General features: G+C 49.4%; 1 protein-coding gene across 3 annotated transcripts in view; it reads left to right on the top strand.

Moving 5' to 3' along the window:
* Positions 1-7,611, top strand: part of LOC148477124 (protein brambleberry-like) — a 73,891-nt gene extending 66,280 nt beyond the window's left edge. The window contains exons 9-13 of one of the 3 annotated variants that reach the window (XM_088457181.1): positions 1,239-1,368; positions 2,806-2,870; positions 3,375-3,556; positions 6,673-6,770; positions 6,960-7,611. In XM_088457181.1, the coding sequence (XP_088313307.1) occupies positions 1,239-1,368; positions 2,806-2,870; positions 3,375-3,556; positions 6,673-6,770; positions 6,960-7,098 (614 nt within the window). In that variant the 3' untranslated portion in view covers positions 7,099-7,611. Of the gene's footprint in view, positions 1-1,238; positions 1,369-2,805; positions 2,871-3,374; positions 3,557-6,669; positions 6,771-6,959 lie in introns of all 3 variants that reach the window. The other 2 variants (XM_088457180.1, XM_088457182.1) reach the window with 2 other exon arrangements.
* The last annotated feature ends 6,143 nt before the right edge of the window (positions 7,612-13,754 follow it).

Genomic DNA, 13,754 nt, shown 5'->3' with positions numbered 1-13,754 from the left:
GGGTCTTCAGTGGTACATGCGGGTGCATAGACGGGTCTTCAGTGGTACATGCGGGTGCATAGACGGGTCTTCAGTGGTACATGCGGGTGCATAGAAGGGTCTTCAGTGGTACATGCGGGTGCATAGAAGGGTCTTCAGTGGTACATGCGGGTGCATAGAAGGGTCTTCAGTGGTACATGCGGGTACATAGAAGGGTCTTCAGTGGTACATGCGGGTACATAGAAGGGTCTTCAGTGGTACATGCGGGTAGATAGATCGGTCTTCAGTGGTACATGCGGGTCATTAGAAGGGTCTTCAGTGGTACATGCGGGTGCATAGAAGGGTCTTCAGTGGTACATGCGGGTGCATAGAAGGGTCTTCAGTGGTACATGCGGGTGCATAGATCGGTCTTCAGTGGTACATGCGGGTGCATAGATCGGTCTTCAGTGGTACATGCGGGTGCATAGATCGGTCTTCAGTGGTACATGCGGGTGCATAGATCGATCTTCAGTGGTACATGCGGGTGCATAGATCGGTCTTCAGTGGTACATGCGGGTGCATAGAAGGGTCTTCAGTCGTACAAGTTTTGAAATCTCTAAAACCGTCTTTGGTTACAGATTTGGGACAGATCAATCCCATTCTTGTGATATTGATCAGTATCAAAGAAAGTTGGAATATCGGGATGTAATTAGTATGGCGGCTAACAGGATGCCGGCAGTCTATATCCCGACGTCGGAAGCTCAACCCGGGACTAAAGATAGGTGTCAAAATCCCGACTCCTATCTAAATCCCGGTGCCGGAATCTCGACAGCCGCCATCCTGATCGAAGGTAAACCGGGGCGTTTTAGCTGTTAGTTGCGGGGGTGGGGTGGGGGTTGTTGGGTTTAGGCACCACAGCGGGGTTAGGCTGTGGGGAGGGGGGAGGGTGGTTGGGGTTAGGCACCACTGGGGGGGAGGGGGTTAGGCACTAAGGGGGGGTTTAGGTTTAGGCACTAATGGGGAGGGTTAGGGGGGAGGGTTAGTATACTTGCCCGACCCCTGTTGGGATTCCGAGCATCGGATGCCGGTGTTGACATTTTGACAATAGGCATCCAGACTCCCCCCTTCCTGGCATACCCCTAGTCCCAGCCTAGAAGATTGGCGTATCCCACCTGCCCTCTGACCACAGCATGTGACAGTAGCACATTCTATGCCAGGCACGGCTGGCCGAGCGCAGATCTGCAGGACAATGTGACGCTCTGGTTGTGGTTTCTGCGCAGGTCACTGGATGCTGCTGAACACTCTCCGCTGCCTTGCGAAGGTGAAGAAGAAGATCTGTGCTGCGCTGCCCCCTCCTCAACTCGTCCCTGTATGCAAAGAGAAGGAAAAGCACTTTTCTACCCCGGAGAGGTAAGAATGGAGACCGGGCGCTGTACAACGGCGATGTCACGGGGGCGTCTTACAGCGCCAGGAATCCAGTGACTAAACGTACCCTCAGTGTGAGCGTTAATGAAATGAGGGGGGGGAACGACACAACGCCAGCCACTAATGACACTGTCTCTGCGTTACCGGCCGTATAATGCGCAGTACGTGGGAAGCCATGAAAGGTCGGGAATATGGACTCCTGTATGGTATTTCTGATATGGGGGTAACGCTTTTCCTTTGGGAATCATTACATTATATCTTATTATTCTGTTACAGCAAAACAAATCCAAATTCTCCCTAATGCACCAACACATCTGCTATATTACGGGCGCTGTGTAGATTACGGGCGCTGTGTAGATTACGGGCACTTTATGATTTCTCAGATTGTAGCTGGTGGATTATATAGGCCCTATAGTGTAGGGGTGTGAGGCAGTAACGGGGCTCAGATTTGCCCCTTTCAAACTCGGTGGGACAATTGTTTGCCTTTAGTGAGTGGGGTGAAGAGCTTGCAATCTGGAGACCGAATTACTATGTATTTCACAATACTTGGTGTGTTAGGCTTGCTGTGTGTTATACAGAGGGGCCGCCTGTTTGTCCTAATGCTAAAGTGGTTTCCATGAGATACCGGATAATGAAAGATTCAGTGAATGATAACAGAAGGTTATCTGTGTGTTTTTGGGGGGTTGGTGAGGTTTGTGTATGGGACAGTGGCCCTCATTCAGAGGCGGTCGCAAGAAGCGACTGCTCTCTGAATGAGGGCGGCCGCTTTATTTTTTTAAGTGCGGCCTCCCGGTCGCTAGCTAAGCTGTGGGTTACCACCCACAGCTTTAGCGACCGACCAGGTTGATGGTCGCGATGGTCAAGACCATCGGGGCTTGCGACGAGACCCTAAGGTTGGGTCTCGGCAGCCGCAAGCCCCAGGGAGATTCCTGCTCTGGTCGAGCAGGAAACTCCCTACTGACATCACCGCTGATGTCAGTGCGGCCGCCCACAAAATGGCAGGTGTTCCTTAAGGAATGCATCAGTTTGTGCAACCACGCCCCCTCCCGCCCCGCCTACAGAACGGGCCGAGCTGTCGATCAACATTGACAGATGGCCCTTTAGTAGAGAGCTTCGGAGCGAGAGAATTTCTCTCTCGCTCCGGGGCTTGCACACTCGCAGTGCTGCCGCTGCGCGTGCACAGAGCCTAAACATCGACCCGGTTGCGAGCGCTCAGTGCTTGCAACCGGGTCTGAATGAGGACCAGTATGTGCTCCATAAATTAGAATAATGAAATTTATATTAGAAGATGGGACACATGGGGATTATTGCCTGTGTAGAAGGAGCATTTACATGGGTCCTCCACAAGGGGGTGCTACAAGCCAGGGCTGGGATAAAGCAATGCCTCTACTTGCCAGTCACCTTCTGTATCTGTGTTGTCAGGTTGGGGGAGGAGACTCTGCTGGAGGAGGAGCTATGGAAGCTGGCGGATGACTCTTATACAGTCGGTGAGATGCTCTGGATGATTACACACATAACGATTCTGTTAGTGAACGATTTTCGTTCAGTTTTTCCTTTGAAAAAGTGAACTTTTTTTGAAGTGTAATGAACGATTTATTTTTTTTTCAACGATGAACGAAAACTGTTCCTTCCCTTAATGAAATTCGTTAAGTTGGACAGTCGGAAATGGACGATGAACTACAAACGGGAACACTCATGAACGATTATCGTTCATCGTTATAACTCAGAAGCTGAATGATATTTTGAACGATAACAACGTAGTTATAGTTAAATCGTTCAAAAAAATCGTTGCGTGTGTACGCACCTTTAGGTGCTATATTGTGTGTAAATATAAAATGAAGCCATGTTATAGTATGTGTATGCATTGCTTTGTAGTATCGCAGATCTGTTTACTGTCCCACAAGTCGCTGACCTGGGCAGATTGTGCTGAGTAATGTGGCTCTGGGATTATATATGGCACATACCTAATGGCAGCATTTCTGCTCTTGCAGATGATTCCCTGTTGGGTCACAAGTCTTTGGTTAAGGAAGCGTCTGTCATGGCGTCTCCTGCGCCTCTGGAATGGAAGATGCAGCATTGTCTGAGGACCCCCGGTCAGTCCACTCCGGCCATGAAGCTGCGCCGGCTCAGTATCACCAAAGCAGTCCAAGGACACGACAGTCCCTTAAAGCTGGTAAGTGCCAGGAGTGGCCGGGCCTTGTGCAGGGTGTGCCTGGCCCAGAGGATTGCTAGGAGAGGTCTTTATTCCCTGATGAGCATGTGCCAAGAGACGTGCCTACATGGTGGTACAGCCGGATTGGGTATGAAATCCTGGTGGCTGAATAGGTTAAAACGCAGACGCCGGAAACCCGAAAATTTATAATCCCGACGGAGGCGGTAAGTCCCCTAAACCTACCCTTCTCCCCTTCCCTAACACTCCCTTAGGGGTGCCTAACCCTAAAACTCCCCGGGGTGGTGCCTAACCCAAAATGTCCCAACCCTGAGGATGCCTAAACCTAACCCGGGGGAGTGCCTACCCCCCCTTAGTGGCGCCTAGCCTCCATACCCCTAGCCTAACCCTCCCCGGGGGGGTGCCTAACCCCAAGTCCCCCTGGGTGTGCCTAAACCTAACCCCCCAGCGGCTAACAACTAAGTGTCCTCGCTTACCTTTGTTCGGGAAGCCGTCCTGTCGGGATTCAGTCATCGGACTAAAGATATGCGCCTGGGTTTAGTCCCATGTCGTGATTTAGACAGCGGGATTCTCCCGTCCGTAGGTATATTGACTGTATCCCGTGCAGCCCCCCGGACACGTGAGAGGCTGGGGCCTCAGGGAGAGGTAACGGGGGGTTGAGGTCACTATTGGATATCAGGGAGAGAAAATGAAGTGTTTAAACTCCCACGTGCTACATAGCATTCTGGGGCTTCCTGAAAGGACTCCATACAGTGTAATGTGCCGCTGCCATTGATACAGCTCCCCCTCTCTGCGTCACAAATCTGGGTAATAGGGTTACAGGGCTGAGAGGCTTTTGCTGCTAAAGGTAAGGGTTAGGCCAATCCCAAGCTGTATACCCCCTTTACAAATCTGTATTTCCGCTTGAAGACTCCTCAGCAGCCAGTACAATGGGGAGATTCCCTACTAAGTTAGGTAGAGCTGCCCCTTCCCCAGGGTCCGTCCTGTCTCCAGCATAGGTCCCAGTGACGCCGCCTGACGCTGCATGCAGGGGACATCCTGTCTCTAGCATAGGTCCCAGTGACACCGCCTGATGCTGCACGCAGGGGACATCCTGTCTCTAGCATATAGGTCCCAGTGACATCGCCTGATGCTGCACGCAGGGGACATCCTGTCTCTAGCATGGGTCCCAGTGACACCGCCTGATGCTGCACGCAGGGGACATCCTGTCTCTAGCATATAGGTCCCAGTGACGCCGCCTGATGCTGCACGCAGGGTCCGTCCTGTCTCTAGCATAGGTCCCAGTGACGCCGCCTGATGCTGCACGCAGGGGACATCCTGTCTCTAGCATAGGTCCCAGTGACGCCGCCTGATGCTGCACGCAGGGGACATCCTGTCTCTAGCATAGGTCCCAGTGACGCCGCCTGATGCTGCACGCAGGGGACATGCTGTCTCTAGCATAGGTCCCAGTGACGCCGCCTGATGCTGCACGCAGGGGACATCCTGTCTCTAGCATAGGTCCCAGTGACACCGCCTGATGCACGTAGGGTACATGCTGTCTCTAGCATAGGTCCCAGTGACGCCGCCTGATGCTGCACGCAGGGGACATCCTGTCTCTAGCATAGGTCCCAGTGACACTGCCTGATGCTGCACGCAGGGGACATGCTGACTACCTGGGGAGCACCAGGCTGCTGCTACCGGGAACAGAGCTGGTTAGGACTTCCAGAAAGTCGTTCAGCTGGTTGAGCGTCGGCGTTGTGTGCGCACGGTGTCTTCTAACGCCACATTTAGACGGGACAGACTGGAAGCCATTGAAAAGCAACTCCATTCCCTAATAGTGTTGGAGCATGCACGTGGAGGAATGCCATGCAAAAGCAAGATGGAGCCTGAGCTGAAAGACACTCAAAACCAGGAGGGAGGCGGCAGTCATCCCTTCCCGGCAATAAGGCCCTGACCTCGGTGACGCCCTGGTACATTGCTTGGGTACATGTCGTCATTGTAATGGCTGCCATGGAGGAGGAGGCCGGCTAATTATAATTGACACTTTTTTTTTTTTTCTTGACATCCCCCATGGCAGCTCAGATCTACCATGTATGTGTATGATGGGGAGGAGCCGCATCTACCGTGTATGTGTATGATGGGGAGGAGCCGCATCTACCGTGTATGTGTATGATGGGGAGGAGCCGCATCTACCGTGTATGTGTATGATGGGGAGGAGCCGCATCTACCGTGTATGTGTATGATGGGGAGGAGCCGCATCTACCGTGTATGTGTATGATGGGGAGGAGCCGCATCTACCGTGTATGTGTATGATGGGGAGGAGCCGCATCTACCGTGTATGTGTATGAAGGGGAGGAGCCGCATCTACCGTGTATGTGTATGATGGGGACGAGCCGCATCTACCGTGTATGTGTATGATGGGGACGAGCCGCATCTACCGTGTATGTGTATGATGGGGAGGAGCCGCATCTACCGTGTATGTGTATGATGGGGAGGAGCCGCATCTACCGTGTATGTGTATGATGGGGAGGAGCCGCATCTACCCTGTATGTGTATGATGGGGAGGAGCCGCATCTACCCTGTATGTGTATGATGGGGAGGAGCCGCATCTACCCTGTATGTGTATGATGGGGAGGAGCCGCATCTACCCTGTATGTGTATGATGGGGAGGAGCCGCATCTACCCTGTATGTGTATGATGGGGAGGAGCCGCATCTACCCTGTATGTGTATGATGGGGAGGAGCCGCATCTACCCTGTATGTGTATGATGGGGAGGAGCCGCATCTACCCTGTATGTGTATGATGGGGAGGAGCCGCATCTACCCTGTATGTGTATGATGGGGAGGAGCCGCATTATATATCATTGGGGGGGCGATTATCTACTGGTCTCTACCTAATCTAGAAGGGGAGCTACGGTAGACACTGTAATGTCTGTCATGGTGGTTTTCTGGGGAAATTAATTGTAGGTAAATAGAATCAGCAGTTTTCATGCATGTCTACAATTATTTGACTGCAAGTATCAGAAAGAAATGCATCATTTTATTTGTTTTGCACCTGAGAATCCCCCAGTTACAGAGTTATGTAGTGTTACTGTGCCGCTGAGTGACATTGCTAAGTGCAGTAATCTTGTCTGCCAGCAGGTGGGGCCAAACACTTCCAGACGGCACTTGGGCGCTGCGTTTGATGCTCTGTCGGAGTCTGTAAATTACAGTCCGAACAATTCGATGTCCAGTAACCTGTGAGTAGAACTCTGTCCTCCTCCAGTCTTTATACAGATCTAGATCTAAGGTTTGGATTATCTAGAAATCTAGCAGTGACTGCGCCCGGTTGCTGATCGCGGAGATTGGGCTGTTACATAAACATCTCATTTTATGGTTTTCATTAAGATATTCGGCTATGTTGTATTTTCCTCTTCCCCCCCACACAGCTCCGTCTCGTCAGCGTCCCCTCGGCAGTTCTGTCTGGCAATAACCAGAGCCGGCCTGCCGTGCCGGAACAAGGCCAGCGGACGCCAGGAGTACTGCCGGGTCCATGCCTCTGGGGAGTCGTCCTACTCCGCTTCATAGTGACAATCCGTTACCCGGTCACCGCGCCAGACGCTGATGAAACCAGACTCTCTCATTGTACTGATCTCCATGTAATGGAAGCCGCTGTACTGTATAATAACTTATATTGCCCATGTCCGTCTATGGGCCGGGGAAGGAAGAGTCTCTACAGTCCGGTACTAGATCTATAGAGGATGAGGGTTGTTTTCTGCGTTATCCCAGGTGCATCACGCCCTTCCCCAGGCGCACAGCGTGATATTGCAGCATTGATGCCTCGGGTACTGTATATCATTATGTATCGCCCATACAATAGGAAATAAATCATTATACAATGGTAGGGAACATTGCTCATAGGGTTTCTGCTCACTTCACCTTGATACAGGAACCTGAGACGATAGCACCCTCTAGCTATGCGATTCCGTTGCCATTTTAATAGTGATTATTTTATTTTGTTTTTATTGTACTTGACTTGCTGTAATATTTGGTAGAAATGTTATTTAAAGTTCTTTTTGTAATAAACATCACACAAATCCATTCCTGTGTCTTGGTAGATTTTAGTAAAGATGATCCGTATCAGGCAGAGGGGGAAGCGAGACCCCACTAAATGGATGGATTTGCTACTACAGTATATCCCCCCCCCCTCCCCCCCCCCCCAAACACACTCGCACACACACACACTCGCACACACACACACTCGCGCACACACACACTCGCGCACACACACACTCGCGCACACACACTCTCGCACACACACACTCTCGCACACACACACTCTCGCACACACACACTCTCGCACACACACACTCTCGCACACACACACTCTCGCACACACACACTCTCGCACACACACACTCTCGCACACACACACTCTCGCACACACACACTCTCGCACACACACTCTCTCTCTCACACACTCTCTCTCACACACACTCTCTCTCACACACACACTCTCTCTCACACACACTCTCTCTCACACACACTCTCTCTCACACACTCTCTCTCTCACACACTCTCTCTCTCACACACTCTCTCTCTCACACACTCTCTCTCTCACACACTCTCTCTCTCACACACTCTCTCTCTCACACACTCTCTCTCTCACACACTCTCTCTCTCACACACTCTCTCTCTCACACACTCTCTCTCACACACACTCTCTCTCACACACACACTCTCTCACACACACACTCTCTCACACACACACTCTCTCACACACACACTCTCTCACACACACACTCTCTCACACACACACTCTCTCACACACACACTCTCTCACACACACACTCTCTCACACACACACTCTCTCACACACACACTCTCTCACACACACACACTCTCACACACACACCTTCCCCAAATAAACTGCTCACAGAAGTATTAATAATGTTTAAAAGCTACAACATAATATTTGCTTGGATTAAATGAAGTGTATATACTATGTGTGTAGTTTGTTACAAAAGGGACATGAATTGTTTGCCTATTGTGTGTAGCAGACACAAGTGAGCCCACAGCAGCCGGCATAGTGCAGAGAGACTGGATAGGCAGGGTAGCATACACACAGCGGAGTCTCAGCAATGGTACATTAGATATATGGCATCGGACGCCCTATACGGCGTATTCAATATATCTGGATAACTGTACACGCTGCACCATAACATCTCTCAAACGGCCGCTGGGGGTTTTGAAAATGTCCTCGTCAGTGACATTTGGCGCAGTTCAACACAATAGTCTGACTGTACAGAGCAATGATTGGTCGCGATCCCCTGAACAGATATAATATTTGGATTTCAACAATTGTTAAGTGAGTCTGAACGATGTGATTGGGGAAATCGCCAGGTCAGTCAGCCGTTACATCGCGTGTAGCCCACATTACAAACCCGTTTATACAATATCGTTTAGTCAGTACCTGGTGCACATGCAGCCTCTGTTCTGCTTGTTCAACTGGGGGGATTGGCTTAGCGGCTGGGGGGATTGGCTTAGCGGCTGGGGGGATTGGCTTAGCGGCTGGGGTGGATCCTCCCTAAAGACTTTCTCCCAATGCGTCTCCTGCCAGGGACATGTATAAATTACTCCTATACTGACATACGCACTCAACTGCTGCTGTATTGGGTACACCTTCCTGGCCCATGGCGGCACACAGTTGCCCTATTGTACTAAGGTCTGGTGACTGTGGCGGCCGTTGTAGGACACTGACCTCATTGTCACATACATGATGCCAGCGTGAGGTGACGTGCACTGCGACATGGCGCCTTAACCCACTGGACGGAGCCGTTGGAAGGTAGGGAAACTGGCCATAAAGGGGGATATACATGGCCAGCAATAGTACTGAGGTCTGATGCGGCATGTAATTAATGCTCAGTTAGTTTGAAGGCAATGGTGCCGGTCTTGGTGGTAGTAGCAAATATTCAAACAATAACTTTTAAGGCTAAAGTGGAGAAGGATCCCATGTGACCAGCAGTAGAAACATGGGTCAGTCGGTCCTAAGATTTCCTGAAGGTACCCTAACAAACCATGAGTATCCATGCTTGAGTACAGATGTTGAATTACATTTACTCATTCCACCTGTACTCAACCACTGAATATTTTTTAAACCCTGATTATACATTTTGGAACCTCTGTAGTAACCTCTGTAGTGAGGGACCTATTGTGTGGCAACAAAACATTTTCCACAGCAATAGGCCAACCGCATAAACTTTTGAAGTGACCGGTGGATTCATGTTGGCACCAAATTCGCACCCACCATCTGCATGTCGCAGCAGAAAGCAAGGTGTCAGAGCTGGGAGGTTTTTCAAATATCCAGTGACTCTGTGCCCCCTGTAACTGTGACTCTGTGCCCCCTGTAACTGTGACTCTGTGCCCCCTGTAGCCTCTCCAGTTATTATCTGACATAAGTGTAGCCTGCTGCTGTAGTATAATAGGCTACGAGGATCAGAGCTGCTCTCCTGCATACCACGGGTCTAACAGCTGTTAGGTGACATTAGTGTAGCCAGGTGTGGTGTGCTGCTGTAGCCTTTATACTGCGAGGATCAGAGCTGCTCTCCTGCATACCACTGGTCTAACAGCTGTTAGACCACACCTGGCTACGCTAATGTCACCTAACAGCTGTTAGACCAGTGGTATGCAGGAGAGCAGCTCTGCAGTACATGGGATACAGCAGACCACACCTGGCTACATTAATGTCACCTAACAGCTGTTAGACCTGTGGTATGCAGGAGAGCAGCGCTGATCCTTGTAGTATAATAGGCTACAGCAACAGGTGACATTAGTGTAGCCAGGTGTGGTCTGTTGCTGTAGCCTATTATACTACAAGGATCAGCGCTGCTCTCCTGCATACCACAGGTCTAACAGCTGTTAGGTGACATTAATGTAGCCAGGTGTGGTCTGCTGTATCCCATGTACTGCAGAGCTGCTCTCCTGCATACCAGTGGTCTAACAGCTGTTATTAGTTGACATTAGTGTAGACAGGTGCGGTCTTCTGCGGTAGCTGTTATACTACAAGGATCAGAGTTGCTCTCCTGCATACCACGGGTCTAACAGCTGTAATTTGGCAGCTGGAGCCAGTCCGGCCATTCTCCTGACCTCGTTAACGAGGCATTTTCAGCCACAGCACTAACTCTTGCAGGCTATTTTTTACCTTATGCACCATTCTCTTTACACGCTAGAAGACTTATGTATGAACATCCCAGAAAATCATCAGTTTCAGACATACGCAGACTCTCGCTGGCACCAACAATCGTTCCATGGTCTAAGTTACTTGGATCATACTTCTTCCCCATTCTGGTGTTTAGTCTGAACAACTGAACCTCTTGACCATGTCTATATTCCTTTATGCATTGAGTTCTGTTACATTGACTGATTAGATAGTGGTCACTTTATTACATCATCTCATTAATGCAACTAAGTGTATATTGCATGTAACAGATTATTCAGGGCATTACAGACCATTTACCATTCATATCTGTCTCTGCATCACTTCAGTTTACACTCTTACCATAAAATCGACTACTAGAATGAAGTTTACCAGGGTACCCCAAGCCAAAGATGGGGAGAACACACAAACTCCTCACAGATAGGACCCTGGTCTTAATCCAATTCATTAAGTCAGCATTGTGCCCCCTGCTCTTATTCACTACCCAGCACCCAGGGTGCTGCCCTCTTACCATTGATCGCAGTCTGAATAGAGAAACTTAGTTTAGACAAATAATGTTGATTGGTGGGTGTGCACAGGGTACTGTATACCCCAAGCCCAACATTGCTAAATAAACAGCAGGAATGGTACGAGCTAGATACAATCTGCTAGAGTATATCTAGCCATTTAGACTAGGGATATGGGTAATATCCATTACCATAGCAGAGCTTAACGCCACCCAGTGCTGCCACATAAGTGCCAAGTGGAGCAAGAAGATGGGTACCAGGTACATCCAAAGTTGGTACCTTGCAGGATTCAGTGTAGTGGGATCCCTCATAGACACACGGGTGCAGTCACCATGACGCCCTTTTGGCCTTGTGCCCTGGCCAGTGCCACCGGTTGCATCTGCTAAATGTACACTTTCCATCGAGCGCTGGATGTAGAACACTAGGACAGTTACATCGCTGTCCTCTCAGGCCCAGTATAGGAGAGTTCCTCTGGGTTAGGTCAGACTCTGAGAATGGAAAAGTCCTCAGCAGGGGCGGTATAAGAGGAGGAGGCCTGTGTGCATCTACATGAGGGTCCCCCCTCTCTGCACAATGCCAGAGTCTACTGTGCACGTCTCCGGTAACATGGCGTCTGCTGCACGGTGGCCATTTTCCTGGTGATTTGTGCTACTGCAGCAGCGCCAACAAATAATTCCAGGGAGGTAAGTATTGAACATGGGTGCAGTATGAGCCCCCTTGGACCCAGGGGCCTGTGTACACCCATTATACATACACCAATGAGCCCTAGCTATATTCCCCGTCTATCATTTAGAGCAGGGATGGGGAACCTCCTTCCCGGGGGCCGTATAAGGCCCTCAGAATCATTTGGTCTGGCCCTCTGAGTTTTTTTTTTCTGCTAGCCAGAATCTATGCAGCAGTTCTGCCTGGAGCGTCCTTAGGACGCTTGTCTGTTACACCCCTGCCTTTATAGCTCCCTGAAGCATCCTCAGGTTGCTCCGGGCATTGCTGTAATCGCCAGCGATTGTGGCCCCACCACGGTGTGATGTCACGTGAAGGGGCGTTGCCGGCACTGGGCCTACGAATAATGATATATGCCAAAAAGGGTACAGCACACTCCTTCCCTTGCCATCCAACTGCCGCGTTGCCAGCTGCAGTAATTTGTATAGTAATCCAAGAGCTGCACTCAACAGACTTTAAAAAGGAGACCTCACATCACCATAATTTCAACGTTTTGGCCTTTATTGACCGTCGTCAGGCTGCACAAACATCAAAACCTGCAATTATGGGGATGTGAGGTCTTCATTTGCAAGTCCATTGAGTGCAGCGCTTGGATTACTATATAAATTTATATATATATATATATATATATATATATATATTCACAAAATGGCCCCCCACCCCTGATTTAGACAATCACGTAATGTCAGTCTAATATATGCAGTAATCCCAAGACCCAACATTCAGCATCCGTCTAACAGACCTTTCCTGGGCTGGGATTTTGAATGTTACATCCAGTCGGGGAGCTGCACAGAGGGGGATACGTTTGGGTAGCTGTGGTCGGGGGAGTGCACTGCTGATACACCAATCACCTCTATAACAATCGCCTCCACCCTCAGACTCTTCCCTCTCATGCACTCTGACTGTGGGATGCCATGTCCACACGTACCCCTCTGGGGTAACACTATATGGCATCCGCTGTGTCCTAGAAATAGGTGACAGACAGGTCAGATGAGGCGCCCAGATCTGTGTCATTGGTACATTGTATTATGAACAGCAGGTCCCTGGAGCTATAGTTTACCCAAAGTAACACAGACACGATTCAGATTAATGAATATATGAGCAGGCAAGGGGAAATAGCTAACACATCCTAATTATAAATACTGGTCTCGGTATACTGGCAGCGGTAATTATCTGTTGGTGATAAAGAACTGTTTATAAGGACCAGTCCCCCCCTGATATAAGGCCACAGCAATGGGCATACGGTCTGGGAGAAGCATTGTTACTGGTTATGAACAGAGGAGGATGAATAGACAGCACAAGGATAAATTACGTTATTAGATCAGTAAAGTAAAGGTCCATATGTACCAAAGACTTATAGAGAAGAAAATCTTTTGTCCAGAGAGATTTAGATTTAGCTGTGAAACGCGTCGGAAAAAGTGTGTCCAGGAACAGTGATACTATATCATACAGGAGAATAGTGTACGCCCTGGGGTGATCACCTGAATTATAGCAGAAGAGTGGTAAGATGTCTCCCACTAATCTCCTTCCCAGCATTCGGGCCACGCGACTCCCGGTACGGGATACACTGGGAATGATACATGTATAAAGATTTCATAGTGCAGACAAACTTTGTTGGAAAAAAACTAAATTAAATGTAAAAAATACTCTTCACAAATTTCCACATAATGTACTAATTCTCTGTTTCCATAAAATTGGAGACTTTTTTTTTATTTTTATTTAAATCAACGACTTTTCCCAATTTGCATAAATATATTTGATGAAATCAGAAGTGATTGTAGGAGGATGAATTTGTAGGATAT

This window comes from Taudactylus pleione, unplaced genomic scaffold (genome assembly GCF_031769625.1).
Source record: "Taudactylus pleione unplaced genomic scaffold, aTauple2 ptg000744l, whole genome shotgun sequence".
Lineage (NCBI taxonomy): Eukaryota > Metazoa > Chordata > Amphibia > Anura > Myobatrachidae > Taudactylus > Taudactylus pleione.
Note: the sequence above shows the minus strand (reverse complement) of the source record. Positions and strands in the feature narration are given on the sequence as shown.